The sequence below is a fragment of the Xiphias gladius genome, chromosome 14 (genome assembly GCF_016859285.1).
Source record: "Xiphias gladius isolate SHS-SW01 ecotype Sanya breed wild chromosome 14, ASM1685928v1, whole genome shotgun sequence".
Lineage (NCBI taxonomy): Eukaryota > Metazoa > Chordata > Actinopteri > Istiophoriformes > Xiphiidae > Xiphias > Xiphias gladius.
The window spans coordinates 7,544,245-7,561,069 of NC_053413.1; the positions used below are offsets into that span (position 1 = coordinate 7,544,245).

At 40.6% G+C, this 16,825-nt stretch overlaps 3 protein-coding genes across 4 annotated transcripts; 2 read left to right on the forward strand and 1 right to left on the reverse strand.

The window, feature by feature from the left end:
• The first annotated feature begins 226 nt into the window (after nt 1-226).
• On the forward strand, nt 227-5,113 carry LOC120799487 (crystallin J1A-like). The gene is made up of 10 exons (XM_040144726.1): nt 227-416; nt 1,338-1,404; nt 1,613-1,789; nt 2,457-2,555; nt 2,658-2,750; nt 2,848-3,004; nt 3,990-4,105; nt 4,354-4,431; nt 4,589-4,728; nt 4,810-5,113. Exons 2-10 carry the CDS (start codon nt 1,338-1,340, stop codon nt 4,906-4,908), a joined length of 1,026 nt encoding a protein of 341 aa, XP_040000660.1. The 5' UTR covers nt 227-416; the 3' UTR covers nt 4,909-5,113.
• Nucleotides 5,114-5,584: 471 nt separating this feature from the next.
• On the forward strand, nt 5,585-13,031 carry eif2b5 (eukaryotic translation initiation factor 2B, subunit 5 epsilon). Of its 2 annotated transcripts, XM_040142951.1 has the most exons (17): nt 5,585-5,648; nt 6,160-6,462; nt 6,715-6,839; nt 6,926-7,111; nt 7,223-7,400; nt 7,494-7,574; nt 7,656-7,733; nt 7,825-8,137; nt 8,228-8,373; nt 9,820-9,961; nt 10,046-10,147; nt 10,241-10,342; nt 11,462-11,552; nt 11,640-11,763; nt 11,888-12,013; nt 12,200-12,310; nt 12,919-13,031. In XM_040142951.1, the coding sequence occupies exons 2-17, from the start codon at nt 6,304-6,306 to the stop codon at nt 12,979-12,981; spliced, it is 2,127 nt and encodes a 708-aa protein (XP_039998885.1). In that variant the 5' UTR covers nt 5,585-5,648; nt 6,160-6,303; the 3' UTR covers nt 12,982-13,031. The 2 variants fall into 2 exon arrangements, with proteins under 2 accessions (XP_039998885.1, XP_039998884.1); XM_040142950.1 differs by lacking the exon at nt 5,585-5,648 and having other exon boundaries at nt 5,995-6,462.
• Nucleotides 13,032-13,330: 299 nt separating this feature from the next.
• On the reverse strand, nt 13,331-15,761 carry LOC120798577 (mitochondrial ubiquitin ligase activator of nfkb 1-A). The gene is made up of 5 exons (XM_040142955.1): nt 15,624-15,761; nt 15,361-15,479; nt 15,169-15,256; nt 14,949-15,069; nt 13,331-14,864 (listed from the first exon to the last, which is right to left on the reverse strand). The coding sequence occupies exons 2-5, from the start codon at nt 15,472-15,474 to the stop codon at nt 14,372-14,374; spliced, it is 816 nt and encodes a 271-aa protein (XP_039998889.1). The 5' UTR covers nt 15,475-15,479; nt 15,624-15,761; the 3' UTR covers nt 13,331-14,371.
• Nucleotides 15,762-16,825: the final 1,064 nt, after the last annotated feature.

A 16,825-nucleotide genomic window follows, 5' to 3' on the forward strand; every position in this document is an offset into this window, starting at 1 on the left:
AAAATATATAATATAATATAATATAATATAATATCATATCATATAATATCATATAATATAATATCATATAATATCATATATAGCTTTGTCTCATTAAAACCTACATGTAACACATACATGCTAAAATATTATACCGAAAAGACATATTTCTTTCAGTCTGTTCAGTTGGTCAGCATATCTTTCTTACAAAACCATAGACTCCTGAGGGGGGCGGGGTTATCTTGTTGCTTCCCTGTGGGCGGTGCTAAAGACATAGCCATTCCATAACATGTCGTTGGAACAACACGCAGACTGTATTTAATATATGGTTGCGTAAAATCGACATAGTTCGCCAACAGGAGGTGTTGGGAGTCGAAACAAGCTGTAGTACGACCTCGGTTAGTTAGTTCGTACATATACATTAAACGGAGTCTAAGGTAAGACTTCTCAATGTTCGCCAATATTTATGACAAAAACTAGCTTACATTAGCTAGCAGTCTACATTGTTTAAAAAGTACCGCTGACTCTGTAACTGCTACTTAGCCCAGGTCATTGTTGTAGCTACAACTTGAAAAGAGATAACCAATGGTGCATTCACGTCATAAGGTACTAATGGTAGTCGCTTTTAAGTTGTATTGAGCCTGTCAGCGATATTTTTTCCCCACCTGAGGTGGAAGAAGACCCGCCCTACTGTACTTCTGATTGGCTTGGCTGGTTAGGTTTTCGGCATGAGGAGTGGTGAGATGGTTAAGGTTAGACCAAAATACCAGGGTCAGAGCCAATCAGAGGCAGGGTGGGGGCGGGTCTTCGCTCACCTCGGATGGGAAAACAAATATCGCAGCCTGTGAACTGAAGGAGGAAAGGTAGTAGAGTGGAGATAAGATCAGACTGCCCTCTGCCAGTTAGTTAAAAATCTAATGAGGTACGTTATGTACACTTTATGTAACACTTGTGTCGTAATAGTTGAAAAAAATATTAGAAAGTATCCTGCAGACACTGCAAAAGGGGCTTGAAATATAGTATATATATATTTTATTATTGATTAATCTGTTGTTTATTGTAATGATTAATAAATTAATCGTTTAGTCTCTAAAATGTCATAGAATTGTCAAAAATGTCAATGTTTTGTTCAGTCCAAAAACCCCAAGATATTTACTTTACAGTGATATAAAATGGAGATACACAACAAGTAACTGACTTATGCAAAGAATCAGTTATCAAGTTGTTTTGAATGCATTTTCAGAAAGTTGGTTATTTGTCGATTCCTTTCTGCTATAATTCAATTAACCATTCATTTTTTTAAGTTGAAAATGAAACCATTCTTCTAAATTGCAATAATACTCTACGTGTTGTCATAGATGGCCTCAGCTCTGGCTAACAGAGCGATAGGAGCCATTGTCGGATCAGCCGTTGCAGATGCAGCAGGTAATAATAATAAAAGTCTGTCATGCTGTAGTCTTACATCATATCTTATGTTGCCAGTAGAGTGCCCTAAAAACAATGCCAGTGTTTTGGCATCTTGTAACACCTCTACTACGAATCATATACACTTTTCATCACAGCTAGCCATTTAATTTCGAGTAACCTCTGGTATTGTTCGGAATTTAATTGACTTTATGGCTTGTACCTACAGCGCAGCCCCTCCACTGGGTATATGACCTCCAGAAGCTGCAGGCGATTCTGGCTCAGGATCCAAACCCTGAATTCCGCTCTGAGTCCGCCAACCCGTTCTACAGGAGGCAGACGGGCCAGCAGAGCTGCTATGGAGACCAGGCGTTTGTCCTGCTGGAGTCCCTGTCTGAATGTGGAGGTAGGCTTGCTTCTCCTTCTTCCTCAGGGTCCCTTCAGACCTTTACATTTGATGACCATTTTAATGCGAGTTAAACTTAGTTTCTATTTGACATAAACATGTTTGTGGAAAGAAAATTGTGCGATCAGGTGTGCACTCCCCATCGTAGTTCATCTTTTAATGCCTATGAGATTTTTCGAAGCTCTAGTTAATTCCTATAGACTGAAGAGGCCCCCAGTAGCTGTTATGTTGTGCTGATTTGAAGTATCTTTGAATTTGAACATACTCATGTATAAAATTAAAATGTTTGCTGTGTTCTTACATTCTTTCTACTTGTGAAAAGCCTTTCAGACAGCACCGAGACTACTATGTTGCTCTAAAACCCACATAAACGAATGGGAATGAAAGACAGGACAATTTATTGCTTTCAATAAAGAAAAAAAATTGAACTAACAAATAAATTCTACAAAAAAGTATGTTATTGTAGTGTTCAACCACGGTATCATGTCAGGTGCAGGCTGGCTCTGGTTGTCTCTGGTGGGACACCAACATAGCCAACTGTATATCTGTCTACACTCTTCAAGCTCTAAATCTCTCTGTAGGTTCCAACAAGTTGTTGTGATCATATATCTTCACAGTTTGAGTTGTACGCTTGCCCATGTCTAAGCTGTCTCGTCTGCCTGACCAGGTCTAAATGTTGACGATCTGAAGCAGCGCACGCTGAAATTCTTTGGCCCTGGATCAGAGTATGACTCGCCCATCAATGACCCTTACAGAGAGAGAGGAGGTAAGAAAGCTATCCAGTATATTATTTTTGATGAAGAATTCATTGACTTTTCACGTACTAAGGTGGGAATGCTGGTGGGTGTTGTACATCTGTATATAACAGGGCCAAGACCACAGCTGCCTATCGAGGGACCATGGAGACATGCAAGTTTAAAGACCTTCCTGAAAAATGTGGATTTGGGCAAAGAGGAGACAGGTAAAGCCCTGGTATTGATTCACTGTTACAATAATGCTTTATAACTGAGGCATTACGAAGAGAGACATTTCTAACCAATGTGTTGTATTTGCCACAGGATGTGAGAATGACTGTCAGATTGACGGAATAGCCAAACTGGCTCCTGTGGTGGCTTTTTATGCAGGAAAGCCTGACATGCTGGAAAAGGTCGAGCAGGCCACCCGTGTCACGCAGAACAATGATGGATGTGTGGCAGAGACTCTGGCAGCAGCAAGGTCAGTGTGTTTTTCTAATACACTGATTCACTCTAACTTTAATGTTTTCACTTTACTGATCCACTGGTGATTATAGGTACAGTTAATTTACAAATCAGGGATTTGAATCGTAACTAAGAAATGGCAAAAAAAAACAACTCCTTTACTTGCAAGTCAAATCAGGAAGGTAGAACACTTTATCGTGTATTCAGTACGCTTCTCAATACAGCATTGACACACCAATAGAACATCTAAAAGGTAAACAAATGTAGTGCAGACTTAATGTACTTTATGACATCAGTCCAGATGCAAATACACTACAAGACCAGAACTAGGACTGTGTAATGAATGAAAACATTCTTGAAGAAGCCTATACATTGTAATAGAATGTGGTTATCATGACTAAGCTTAATATCATCTTACTAATTATACCTACTCATCTACTGTATCTTGTGGTAGACAAAGTTAAATTCCAGATATGTTATAAAGTTGGGAATTCCAACTAGAGCATTTAATTTAGGAAATTGTTGCAGTTTTCTGACATCTCATCAGTAATCTTGTAAATGCTACACAGCATTACTTTTAACATGGTTTTAATCCTCAAAATAAACTCTTTCAATGTAGTTATTGCTTGCTTAGTAATTTACTGCAGTGCACATTAAACATAAAATGGTTAACATAATGTTTGGAATTTAAAGCTACATGCACAATCTGTAATGTTCTGTGCCAAGAAATATTGCTGCATATGATTGAGATAATTTTAGCTGCTTCAAGGGGTACAGTATTTCACATTTGGCAAATTAAATCTGGTAGGTGTCTGTTTGTTCATTGGTTAGTGCAACCTGGAGGCTGTAATTTTAAAATACCCAGTAAAAAGGTGCAACAGTAAACCTCCAAGTTGGAATAGAACCCAGCAGAAATCATTTTAAGTATTAGTATTAAATCCAGATGGGGGCCACACTAGAATTAAATGATATTATGGATTGCAAATTGATTTATTTCCCAGGTTCCTGGAGCATTTCATCCTGAACGGTCCCGATCCAAAAGCCTTGGACACAGTGCTCGATCAGCTCAGTGACAAGAACAGAAAGCAGCCCCAGGATCTGGACAAAGCAGTCATTGGTATGTGAGGGCTGAAGCATTGCTGCTTCAATAAATTACAGTCATGGGATTAAAGGATTTAAGCCTCTCCATTTTGTTTCTCCCTCATTTCTCGTTCAAAATATTAAATGGTTACAATGTGTGTAATGATTTAAGCATACTCTAACATGGCCGTGTTTCTAAATTCCTCAGTCTGAAGTCAAAGGAACATGCAAGGATGTATGTTAAATATGGGTTCACAATTTTTTTTCTTCTCTGCCTGATTTCAGGCCACATTCATCAGGTGAAGGAGAATTTATCCAGGACTCCTCAAGAGCTAATCCCCACTGTGTTTCCAAACACCTGAGGTATCCTCACAAAGCTTGTTTTAACTTCTTTCATTATTAGGTCCTACTCTTAATAAGCAAAGATGAGTAATCAAGTACTGACTGTGAGTCAGGTAACTGTCTTTTGCAATACAAATATTGAGACAACTGGTTGAAATGCCTTCTGATTTTCTGTCAGGTTTGCCAGGTGCGTTCCAAGCAGCGCTGCACGGAGTCCTGACAGCCAAGCAGTATGAGCAGGCTATCAGAGATACCATGTGCTGTGGGGGATGCACCTGCAGTCGAGGATCCTTCATTGGGGCATGTCTTGGGGCTCAGGTAGGACATTTGTTAGATTCAATAGTATGCCAGTATTTTATGTATGATGGTTTATAAAATGGGATGTTTTAATTCTCCTAGATTGGACTTGATGGAATTCCATCTTCCTGGACGTCCAAAACCCTGCGATACGAGTCAGTGTTGGCTCATGCCAAGAAGATAACCAAACACTACCAATAGTTTCCTGGCAGTGAATTTGTTCTACTCCCTGAGGTGGCTAAGGGCATCATGAAAAACTGTTGCGCTTTCACAGAACAGTGAATGAAGGTTCTTGTCTAAACTCTCGGATGACAAGAGCCAGATGTTTTTGTCTCTGTTTAAGTTAAACATGTTGGTTCAGATGTACTTAAGTGCGTTTATCTGCAATAAAGTAATTCTCAAACTACATTATGGAGAGCATTTTTCCCAGTATTCAGCGGGACTGAACTATATGCAAATTATGTCAACCTGTGATGGTAAAGAGAGATTTTTCCTTTATGTTTTTGCTGAAAAAGCATATAATGCTATATTTGACATCACATCCATCAGAGAGTAAAAACTGTTGTCCGTACGCAGACAAAAGCCATTAAAGGGTCAGCCAGAAAACAAGCGTTATCTTGCTTTATTTTATCACGTGCACATAGTAATTAAAACATTTTTGGGTAATTTATCATCCTTTTACAATCAAATGGGGAAAATCATATCCAACAGTTTCCTCAATTCCAAAAAATAACTTAAATACATCTGAGGAAATTTCAGGTGCATTTTAAATGGACTTTTTTTTCTTTAATAAAGTAGAAATGTGCACGAGTGCATTTAATTATTAATCAGTATCCAAGTGAAAGTATATCTACATCAGGACATTGTAGTTTTGTATCCTCTCTTATGATAAGGGGCTGGATTATATTGCTGGGAGGCCCTGGGCCCACAGCAAAGTTGAGGTTTGGACATCTAATATTAATTAATTCCTGTTCCATGTCTGCTTTGTCAGTTAATTTGTGATGATTTTATTAAGTATTAATTTATTTAGGAATATGCACCATATCATCTTAATAGCTACTAAATTGTAATTTTGATGTAGATCCTCAAGGACCGGCCCTAATGCCCTTATCATTTATGCCTTAGTGATGCATATTCCAATATTTGCAGTCCGTCAAATTACAACAAACTGCCACACAGTGAACCTGGAGCCCCAGGGGCAGTACATCGACCGTATTCATAGCTAGTATGACTGGTGAGTGATGTACTGTTTGACAGTCATCTGCTGCCACAGCTGTACTAACTCCTATGTTAACGTCACGGATAGATGGAGTTCAGTTAACTACAGGGCTGTCCCTATAAGACTGTGGTGTAAGGCCCTTGGCAATGTAAATTGTTAACAATTATGTTGTCTTCCATTTTCTTATTTTCTACGCGTTTTTGTATGTTAATGAATTGACCCTTTGTTTGTAGATTTATTTGATAATTTCCCGTAAACCCGCATCCCACGTGCGAACACTAGCTACACTACGGCCACGAGATGAAGATTGTCCACCACGGCCACCATAGTTGTGTCTGACGACAGAGTTGGGTAGCACCTGGGAGTCCCGCAGAAACATGGCCGGTAAAGGAGGAAAACAGAGTCGCTCGGGTCCTGCTCTTTCAGGTAGAAAAGGCGCAGGTGACCAGGAGGAAGAGGAGCAGCCGCTGCAGGCCGTTTTAGTCGCTGACAGCTTCAACCGGAGGTTTTTCCCAGTGACCAAAGACCAGCCGCGGGTAGGCAAGCGAGCTAAGCTAAACAGGATGCTAGTGGTAGCTAACTTCTGTCCGTGCAGTAAACATTGACAGAGCTGCACTGACACTGACGAAACCACTTTCATATAGCGGAGCATGCAAAAATTAAAGCCCTTGATTTAGCTGTTGTGTTGGTTTTGTTTAATTGTCCTGGGCAGTTATTTTCAGTTTCCATCATGTACAGTTACTTTACTCAGACCGCTAACGTCCCCTGTCACATTTTCACTGATGAAGGCTTTGCTGTCGCTGGGTAATGTTGCCATGATCGACTACACCCTGGAGTTCCTCACATCCACTGGGGTGCAGGAGACATTTGTCTTCTGCTGCTGGATGGCCAGTAAAATCAAGGATCACTTACTGTAAGTTTCTCTAATGCTTTGTGAGGAGCGTCTTCTGTGGATATTGGTGTGAATGAAAGATTTTGACCTGACACTGTGCCTGACAGAAAGTCAAAGTGGTGTCGGCCCACCTCTCCGAACACAGTCCACATCATCACCTCAGACCTGTACCGCTCCCTGGGGGATGTGCTCAGGGATGTCGATGCAAAGAACCTTGTGCGCTCAGACTTTGTGTTGGTTTATGGAGATGTGGTGTCAAATATTGATGTCAGCCAGGCACTGCAAGAGCACAGGTAAGAGATATTCTTTTTATATAGTCAAGAGAAATGACAACGATAGCCATCCCCAGGACTGCTTTGCACTAATCCCAAATATTTGTTCTGTGTCATTTTTCTTGTACACAGGCAGCGTCGAAAGATAGACAAGAACATCTCAGTGATGACGATGATCTTTAAGGAATCATCACCTGGTCACAGGTCTCGCTGTGAGGAAGATGACGTCGTCGTTGCTATGGACAGCAAGAGCCAGCGGATTTTACACTACCAGAAGACACAGGGGCTGAAGAAGCTACAGTTCCCCATGGTAACAGACAGTTTCAGTGGTAGCATATCACATCTTCAACAGAATTCGGCCTTGGATTGATGAATGGCAGTTGCCCCCGTTTGTGTTTTGCAGAACATTTTCCACAGTGGAAGTGATGAGTTTGAAATCAGGCATGACCTCCTTGACTGCCACATCAGTATCTGCTCCCCACAGGTGAGTTTCAAAACAGACAGAGGAACTGTTAAATTCATTTTTGTTGTTTGCGGTAACGTTGGTGTTTTCCTCATTTTTCAGGTTGCTGAGCTCTTCACTGACAATTTTGACTACCAAACTAGGAATGACTTTGTCAGAGGGATCTTGGTCAATGAAGAGGTATTACGCAGCTATATTGATCCTGTTTTAAATTTCGGACTCTGAGCTGCTATTTTACAAAACTCAGGCAATAACTATTTTCTTTCTTTAGATCCTGGGAAACCAGATACACATGCACGTGACCAAGGATGGTTACGGTGTCAGAGTGTCCAACTTGCTCATGTATGATTCGGTGTCATCGGACCTTGTGCGGCGATGGGTCTACCCTCTCACCCCCGAGGCTAACTTCACGGACCAGGAGGGACGGAGCTGCACGCACTCACGCCACAATGTCTACCGAGGGTCTGGAGTCAGCCTGGGCCATGGCAGCCAGATGGAGGAGAACGTTCTCATTGGCTGTGACACCAGCATCGGTGCTAACTGTCACATCTCTAACAGTGTCATCGGTAACAATTGCACTATAGGTGAGCTCGCTGGCCAGCCCTATTGAAAAGTGAAAAATGTGTGTTTGAAAGTAAGTGTGATTTAACATTCCTCTTATTTTATTGCAACAGGTGACAATGTAATCCTGAACCATGCCTACATCTGTAATAATGTTCACATTGCCAGTAGTGTGGTGATCAGCCAGTCTGTGGTCTGTGACAAGGCTGAGGTCAAAGAAGGTGTGACGCTTAATAAACAGTGTGTCCTGGCATACAATGTAAGTATTGTCATCACTTAGTCCTGAATGTGCATGACTATGTTAAAAAATGTTAAGTTTTATCGTGCGAGTGAGGTTGCAGAACTGCGTTACATGTTAAAGCTGCATCAGGCAACTTTGCACGTTGGCATCTCCAAATCTCCATGCGTAGCTAATTCAACAACATTTCAGGAGTGTACATGGTATAACTCTTTAGTAGGTTTCCTGCTTTTTATATGTTTGCTAGATTGTTCCTAAGAAAAAGATCTGCCACCGTGTGGACAAAACATACGTTGAGAATAGTTAGACATCTATATTTGCTTTCATGGATAGAGTGAGAGGAGAAGATTGATATCACTCTCATGTCTGTCCGTTAAAAATGAAGCTACAGCCAGTAGTAACTTCCTGCACTCTCGTCATCACCTTGAGGTTGCTTGGCAACCAGCGGAGACTTTCCTGGCCAAAAATATTTGGGGCGCATAACTCCCAGTGTTACCGTAACTTGTCGCTTTTACACAACGGCTTTACACACAGGAGATATAAGGTGTTAATTAGTGAGCTGTAGAGATGCCGGTAGGTGGATTTTGTTAAGGTTGGACAGAGTCAGGCTATCTGACCCCCCCCCCCCGCCGCTTCCATTCTTTGACCTAAGCTAAGCAAGAGCTAATGAGAGTGGTATCGATCTCCTCATCGAACTCTAAACAAGAAAGTGAATAAGCGCATTTCTTCCACTCCTATGTTTTTGGGTCTACAAATATGTCGCAAAGTATTTTAGCAATAGATCTGGTTCCTAAGTATGTGAGAGGCTAGGGGCATCCCAGAGGACTCCTTATAAAGACCTACTCACAATCAGTTGACTGCTGTTAGTTTGCACCTAAATTGTGTCAATATTTTAGAAAAACACAACTATGATGAGCTTATAGAAAAGGGGCGGCTAAATTGCGAGGGTATTTTGACGGTGGTAGAGCTGCGGAGGGATTCAGTTACTTCAGCAACAAATTGAAACAGTAACTCTGGCAATGAAGGTTTGCACCTCTCTGATTTTTGGTCAATAGAAAAATGCAATTACATAGCACTGATTAATTTGGAATATCTCATGTTTTTCAGCAGAATTTTCCATCAAACCATAAATGTGTTTATCAGATCTGTTGTTGAACAGATTCCATTAGATAATAGCCAGCTATAATGAATAAATGAGTATAGTAAATAAAAAAAGTAAATGAATATTTTATGGCCATTGCTGAACTGGAAGCATTTGCTTAGCAATTTTAAGTGCCATTTAGGAGGACCCGTGGTGGTAAGATAAGATACCTTGCATATATGGCCCTTGTATTTCTCTTTCTAAATTTCCATCCATCAGTTTCTGTGTTCCAAGATGATTTCCCACCACCCAATCTTGAACAACCAGATACAAGGTAAAATTTGTAGGATCTCCAGATTTGGATTTGCCCTTGAACTGTTTTCCAGGTGGTGATTGGACCAGATATCTCTCTACCAGAGGGCACTGTGGTGTCCATGCACCATCCGGAGGAGGAGGAAGAGGATGACGATGAATTCCTCAGTGATGATGCTGAGGCTGGTCAAAGTAAAGACAAAACGAAACAGAAAGGTGTGTATTGACAAAGTCATAAGTTCTCAAACTGCTTCAATGTTTCTAGCAGTGGCTCATACTGTATTTTCTTCTGTTCTCCAGTTTTCAACCCAGCAGAGGTTGGAGCAGAGGGACAAGGCTACATCTGGAAGGCCAGCAGCCTGGATGATACAGAGGATGAGGAGCTGTCGCAGTGTCTCTGGGGTAGGACAGCCTCCTTGAGTCTGTAAGCATGGCTTTTCCCATGATGCTGTAGTCCAAGTCCAAGAAGCCTTTTATTTGTTACTTGTTCACCAGGTTTGGTGTTGAACCCTGACCCTGAGAGTGAAAGTGAGGACAGCGAGCCCGATGGTCCTGACGATCCAGTGATCCCCTCCCCTGAGATGGACGATGTTAAAGGTGAGATGGGTCAAGGCGTTTAACTTATCTGCGTGTGGAACCACATGGCTGCCCTCTACTATCCAAAGAGACAAAACACCAACAACAGGACCAGTGATGATAGCTATTCTCTGCCTCGGTTCCTGCTTTATTTCACGTGAATTTGCTAATGTTTCCGGTGCGATCACTTTGGGGCTGCAAATGATCATAATTTTCATTATTTTTGTCTTTATAATGTCAGATCATAGTGAAAATTCCCCAAGGCGATGTCTTCACATTCGTTGTTTTGTCTGACCAACAGTCCTACACCCATTGATATTCATGTTACAATAATGTAAAACAGAGAAAAGTATCAGATTACTCTTCTGACTTGTTGTTTTAGCAGTTGATTGACTTATTGCACCGTCAAATGTCACTGTTTTAAATGGTGCAATTTAATATCTTTTCCGGGGACGTTTTCCTAAAATGATCATTCAGTTGTTACTGTTACATCGTCACATTACACTGTTACAAGGCTGTTACATTTGTATTTGTCATTTTTGTTAACAATAGTTACGGTAATTTTGGAATATAACTTTATCACAGTTTCTTTTAAGTTGGTCTGGTTACATCATATTTTATGTGTCTAGAAATTCCTTAATAATGTCCTAGGACAATGAACAATGTAATATGGTACTAATTATAGGGAATCACAGGCTAGTGAACACGGAGTCTTTCAGTCAGTGCACAGGAGATTGGCTGTGTGAAAAAGAGACATTTTCTACAGGCATCATTCAACATAACAACATAAAAATAAAGTTTCCTGTTGTAAATGAATATTGACTGAATATTTGCTGAGGTTTAAATAGGTCTTTCCTTTGGAAATCAACTGTTGCTTTTAAACTCAAGACAACTACCAAAATTACCAAATTACATAGTTATATAAAAATATGAAACAGGGTTATAAGCGTTACAGTTGGTCTCTATATTAGAGTCAACAGAGTGTGTGCTCTTTATAATCAGCTCCTTACAAGAAGATGAGTAAATAGCCATCTGGGTTTTTCTTTTAAATAAGTGAACAATTACATTTGCCATCCTTTTGTGTCTTGGGTGGAGACTTCCTGCCGTCTGACTCTTCTTCTCTGGTCTGATCATGTTTAGTCTTCCAGATGGAGGTGCTGGGGACTCTGCAGAGAGGCTTGGAGGAAAACATCGGCTGTGATAATCTTGTACTCGAAATCAACTCTCTCAAGTAAGGAGGAACTTGCAATTGCTTGCAATTCTATTGCTGTCTTTCAGAGCTATGGCACATTCAGGTTGGGACACCGTTTCTCTCCAGGTACGCCTACAATATCAGTCTGAAGGAGGTGATGCAGATTTTAACCAGAGTGGTTCTGGAGTACCCTTTTCAGCAGCAGGGGCCTCAGCTCACCACATCACAATATGTTGCCGTGCTCCTTCCAGTGAGTAAGCTACCAGATTTTTTATATATATATATTTTTATACAGCACATTTATGTAACTGTAGACATGATAGAAATAAATATCTTGAATTAAGTTTCGTCGTTTTTCTTTGTCCCCCTCTCAGTTATTGAAGAAATGGGCACCAGTGTTTAAGAACTATGTGAAGAGAGCACAGGACCATCTGGACTGTCTGTCTGCCTTCGAAGAGCACTTCCTGGAGCAGGAGAGCCACTGGGCTGCCATGGTCAAGGTAAGGGTCAGTCATCACTAGCATGTACAGTCAGTAATCTGCTGACTCTTATAAAGATCAAACTCAGGTTACAAGAAAAGAAGTTGGTTATCAAACATAACCAACCATGTAATTCTGCAGTTTACTTTGCATCCATCAAGCCTGGTGCTGAAGATGCTGTGGTTTTGTTTGTTTTTTTCCATCCAGATCCTGATGAACATGTACCAGCTGGAGATCCTGGAGGAGGAGATGATACTACGTTGGTTCTCCCAGGGAGCCACCACCGACAAGAGCAGACAGCTCCGCAAGAACCAGGGGGTAGGTGCGGGGGGGCAGGTGCAGGGGTGCAGCTTTGCTTTCCTTATGGCAAGACGAGGTTATTGCACCTTTCAAACAAAGCGGTAATTCAAAATGCTTTACATAGAGAATACAATGCATTAAAATAGCATTTAAATAATGACAGTGATGGATTTTGATTTAATCTGTCTGAGCGTATGTAACCAAACCTGACCTACTGAGAAAAAAATAAACAGATAAATAGACATTGTTACACCACTGTAGTGAGACAGTGATTTATATGAACTGTATCCTCGTTTAGAAAGGATGAACAGGCTAACTTACCTGACCCTGTAGGTAGCATTGTGTTTAACTGTATGTTTGAGAAAATCCATAAATTGCGTATTGGTATTTGTGTATTTTCAAAATTCATCCATTAATTCATTCATGCATTTGAGAAAGTGCTGTTTAGTCCTCCATATCCGAGCCTTAAGCATTTGTAAACTTTCCTTTTAATTCACTCTAACGGCAGTTGTTCACTCAGACTTGTGTGTAGCTCCCTCCTCCTCTCTCTTTCAAAAATCCTCAGAGTGTTGCATTAATGCAGAATTTCCAACAGCTCTGTTTATGTGTCGGTTTTTCACCAACAGCTTCAGAAGTTCATCCAGTGGCTTGAGGAGGCTGAGGAGTCCTCAGAGGAGGAAGGCGAATAATGAGCAGCGCTTGAAAAAGGACAAAGAGGATTCTGTAAAACTTGAGAACTGTTGTGTGAATAAAGTGATATGGGCAGTTAGTTTTCCCTCTACAGCAGCTTTCTGCCACTGGTAACCAGCAGGATCTGCTCTGTACAGTTGAAACTGACCTACAATACATTTGTAATTCAAAGTGCCACATCATATAAGGGTTGTGTGCTACAAATTTCACTTTCCGAATAAAAGGAGACTCGGACTGCTTGGAAATATGTTGAAGTATCATTTGTCACACTGTTTTGTCAACAACTCAAGATAATTCAAGTCTCATTCAAGATAAAACTGCTGATACAAGGTTTGAAAAGAGGTTTTATTATTATTATTACACATGCAACTAAAACCACCATCTTTAAAAAAAAAAATTGTTTACAACTGTTTGGTGCCCGTTTTTCTACAAACTGAAGAATGAGTGCAGCTTATAAAACAAAAGAGTAAAAACAATGATTTGAGAGGTAGAAGATTAGTAACTAAATTGATATGGTCTTAATCAAAGTAAATTTGGATTTCACACCATCCTGTCTGGACTGGAATCTCGGATTGAGGATTATTTCTCTGAACAGATTTACAGTAAAAGCCTTGTATGGAAAAGTAATAGCAAAGAGATCATCAAAATAAAAGCTTGATTAGATTTTTGACAACTCCTTAAATTAAAAGCCCTTATGTAAAATTATATTTAAAAAAAAGACAGTCATTACAAAAATAAAATATTCCCTTGATAAAGTAGCATTGATTTTTTTTTTTTTTTTTTTAACTTCTAAAGTTAATAAATCATACTCTGCATTGATTGCACGCTGCTCTGAGTTGTTCCATCACTAACCTTTATGGCCTAGTGAAATAGCCGGTCTGTGCTCGCATCATCAGGTGTAGGGTTTGGGTATGACAGAGACTTTCAAAAACATTCAAAGGTTTGAGAAGTTGTAACAATTCTCTGAAGTGGACCGTTTGGTATGGTGGTCCCAAGGGGCAAAATACAACAACCCTTGACAAAACGCATTAAGAAATTTAGATAAATTACAACACTGAACAAGACAATGTTACAGAAAACACATTATTGACTTGGGTTCTGTGTCATCACAAACAGGAAATATTTTTTCTACCTTTTTCTGTTTTGTTAATATGTTTTTTAAAATGTTAAGTTCTCTATTATATAACAGTGTATAGGCCAATGTTGTTGTGTTTTGCCCCTCACGTCCACCATAGTTACAACATGACAAGAAAATACGTCGCAGCAGTGACCGTGCTATGGAATCTGTAAAGCTGAGTTGACAAAACACCTGAAGCAGTTTTGAGACGCCCAAAAACCTGCGACACGGCTTTTGCAGTCGTCGAACCTGCAGGATCCTCCTCTTCAAGCCTACTTCGATCTGTCATCCTTTTTTCCGACTAAGTTGTAAATAACCCCGGCTAGAAGAGAAGCCCCTGTGAGGCCAGTGACGGCAGTCAGCGTCTTCCACATGCTGGCTGAACTCTCATGTCTGTCCATAAAGCTCCTGTAGTCAGTGGGCACCAGGATGTACTTGCGGCCGTCCTGTGGTGCCTGCAGCCTCATCACCTGGCTTCCCTCCAGCACCACCTCCCCGAACCCTGTCACGAGGCTCCCCACCCGCAGTAGCTCCTCGCTCTCCTCCATTGCCACAGGTTTCTCCCCACTGAGGCCCTGCAACGCCATGTTCACCAAGCCCTCCTCAGCACGTTTTAATTTGTAGTAAACCCTCTCCAGGTAGCACCCAGAGGCCTCCAAAGGGTTCTGCACCTTCACATATAAGTCAGTGATGTAGGCTCCAGGGCTGACCAGGCTGAAGGGCACCGAGTTGCTGGTCTCCTTCCTATTCATTGTCCGAGAATTCCTGGAAAATGAACCAAACTGTTATTAATATGCTAGTAGACTGATAAAGAGACAGTTTTTGGTGTGTTCTCAAACTCTTATGTACCATGTCCTGGTCAGAGTGTTCCAGTATTTCCAGTGTTCCTCCACAGCTAGCTTCTGAATCACACCAAAGCATCGTGGGACAAACCGGCTGGCCAGAGGCTCCCCGTCTGCCTGGACCAAACCTTCAAACAGACATGAAGGCAACTTAAAAATTAGCTCCAGGACTGAACCCCTCTCAAACTGCATGAACTGAAATGTTAATTTTCTAGATAGGTTTGTACCTTCTATCGCGACATACTGAAGTCGCTTGTGGGGAGATGCTCTCAGTACTCGGACCAGATGTTGGTCTGGTTTGAAAATGGGTATTTCCTTAAAAAAAAAAAAAAAAAAAAAGAAAGAGAAAAATGATTTACATCCATATAAAACTAGAGCTGTACTATAAGTTAAAGGGACTTAAGCAATGATGTACTTGCCTTCAGCTTTTTCAACTCTTTTTTCTTTTCTTGGTATAAATGATAAAACAGGCCAGAGAAGGCAAAGCTGGACCCGACACCAATCAAAACCAGGTTTACAGGAAGGTCACCCATTGTGTCTGTGAAGAGGCAGCATTAGTACTGTATGGCCAGCACAAGTCAAACTAAACCACCGCGCAGACGAAATATCAGTGGAGAAGTACGTCCCATGTTTTGAAGAGTAACTCGATTAAGGACACGTGGAGCAGTGGAAGAAAACTTACCTGTTAAAACTAATGGGTAAAACTGTAACAGGTCTGCACTTCGGTCCAGTAAATCGAAAACAAAACCTGTAAATGCGTCGTTTTCATTTCCTTGTTTGCCCACTCGGCGTCATGTTTCATCAGCCAATAGGAAATATGCAGCGTTTTCTGTTGAGCCCTTTAACCACTAGGCGGCAGCAGTGTTCGGTGGTCGAGTTGGAGCTCATTTGGGTAATTTAACCTGTAACAAAGCAGCACAGCTGTGATGTGCACCAAATGTTTGTATGTTTGTAAGAGTAAGTAAGTAGTTGCTATAGCTGTTAAACAAATACAGTGGTGTAAAATGTAAAATATTTCCCTCTTAAGTGTAGTGAAGAAGAACTATAATTTTGCAAAAAATAAGTAAAGAATAAAAATACCTCAAAATTGCATTTGAGTAGTACCTGAGAAAATGTACATGGTTACTTCCCACTACTGCCTAATACATGACTGGTAATGTTTACATCCAGTTATCTTGAGTTTCATCTTAAAAACAACAAACGGATCACTGTGGACTACATGATGGCGCTCAGCACTAAAACAAAAATATCTAATATACAGTGTAATATATATACATTAATCAATGTTACTGTACATACAATGTCTCAATATTCTTTACAGCCCCAAAACATGTATGGAAGTTTGACAAGGACTCCCACAAGAGGTCAAAAGGTAATCACTGGGGTAGGAAATAAGAAATAACTCCATCCTCCAATCGTCTTAAATTTGTTTTTAGTGGAATAATGTCAAGTTTTACCTCTTCAGGCCTCTAAAGCTGATCAAAATCAAATAACTTGAGAGGGGGAAATCAATCTTTAATTGAATGATTCACATCTCACATCTCACAACCATACATTTGATGTATGTATTGGTTTGTATTAATTGCAATTAAAAGCACTAATTTATGGTGTGACAACTGTTACTTCAGTGTCTTCCCTGTTTAATGTCTTCTACATGTCACAGCGGTTTACTGCTTGTTGTCATGGTGTGATACTGATTAACATTGCCAATCAAAAGGATGTAGTCATGACAGCGGTGAATTGCAGGCTGACTCCTGCTACGTTTATGGAGACTGTGCGACCCCTTCTCCTTGCAGGTTGCATGTGTCTCTGAGGTGCGAGCAATTCCACCTAAGACGATTTTTTCCCTCGAAGCCGTCTATGATTGTTTGAAAAGGTCAATCT

Excerpts from the sequence above, each read along its gene's own strand:
- LOC120798577 (XM_040142955.1), bottom strand. The coding sequence starts at position 15,474 with ATGGGTGACCTTCCTGTAAACCTGGTTTTGATTGGTGTCGGGTCCAGC. Across the intron at positions 15,257-15,360 it reads AAGAGTTGAAAAAGCTGAAG|GAAATACCCATTTTCAAACC; the intron begins GCAAGTACATCA and ends TTTTTTTTTAAG. Across the intron at positions 15,070-15,168 it reads TCAGTATGTCGCGATAGAAG|GTTTGGTCCAGGCAGACGGG; the intron begins GTACAAACCTAT and ends GTCTGTTTGAAG.
- eif2b5 (XM_040142951.1), top strand. The coding sequence starts at position 6,304 with ATGGCCGGTAAAGGAGGAAAACAGAGTCGCTCGGGTCCTGCTCTTTCA. Across the intron at positions 7,112-7,222 it reads CAGGCACTGCAAGAGCACAG|GCAGCGTCGAAAGATAGACA; the intron begins GTAAGAGATATT and ends TCTTGTACACAG. Across the intron at positions 10,148-10,240 it reads GCTGTCGCAGTGTCTCTGGG|GTTTGGTGTTGAACCCTGAC; the intron begins GTAGGACAGCCT and ends CTTGTTCACCAG.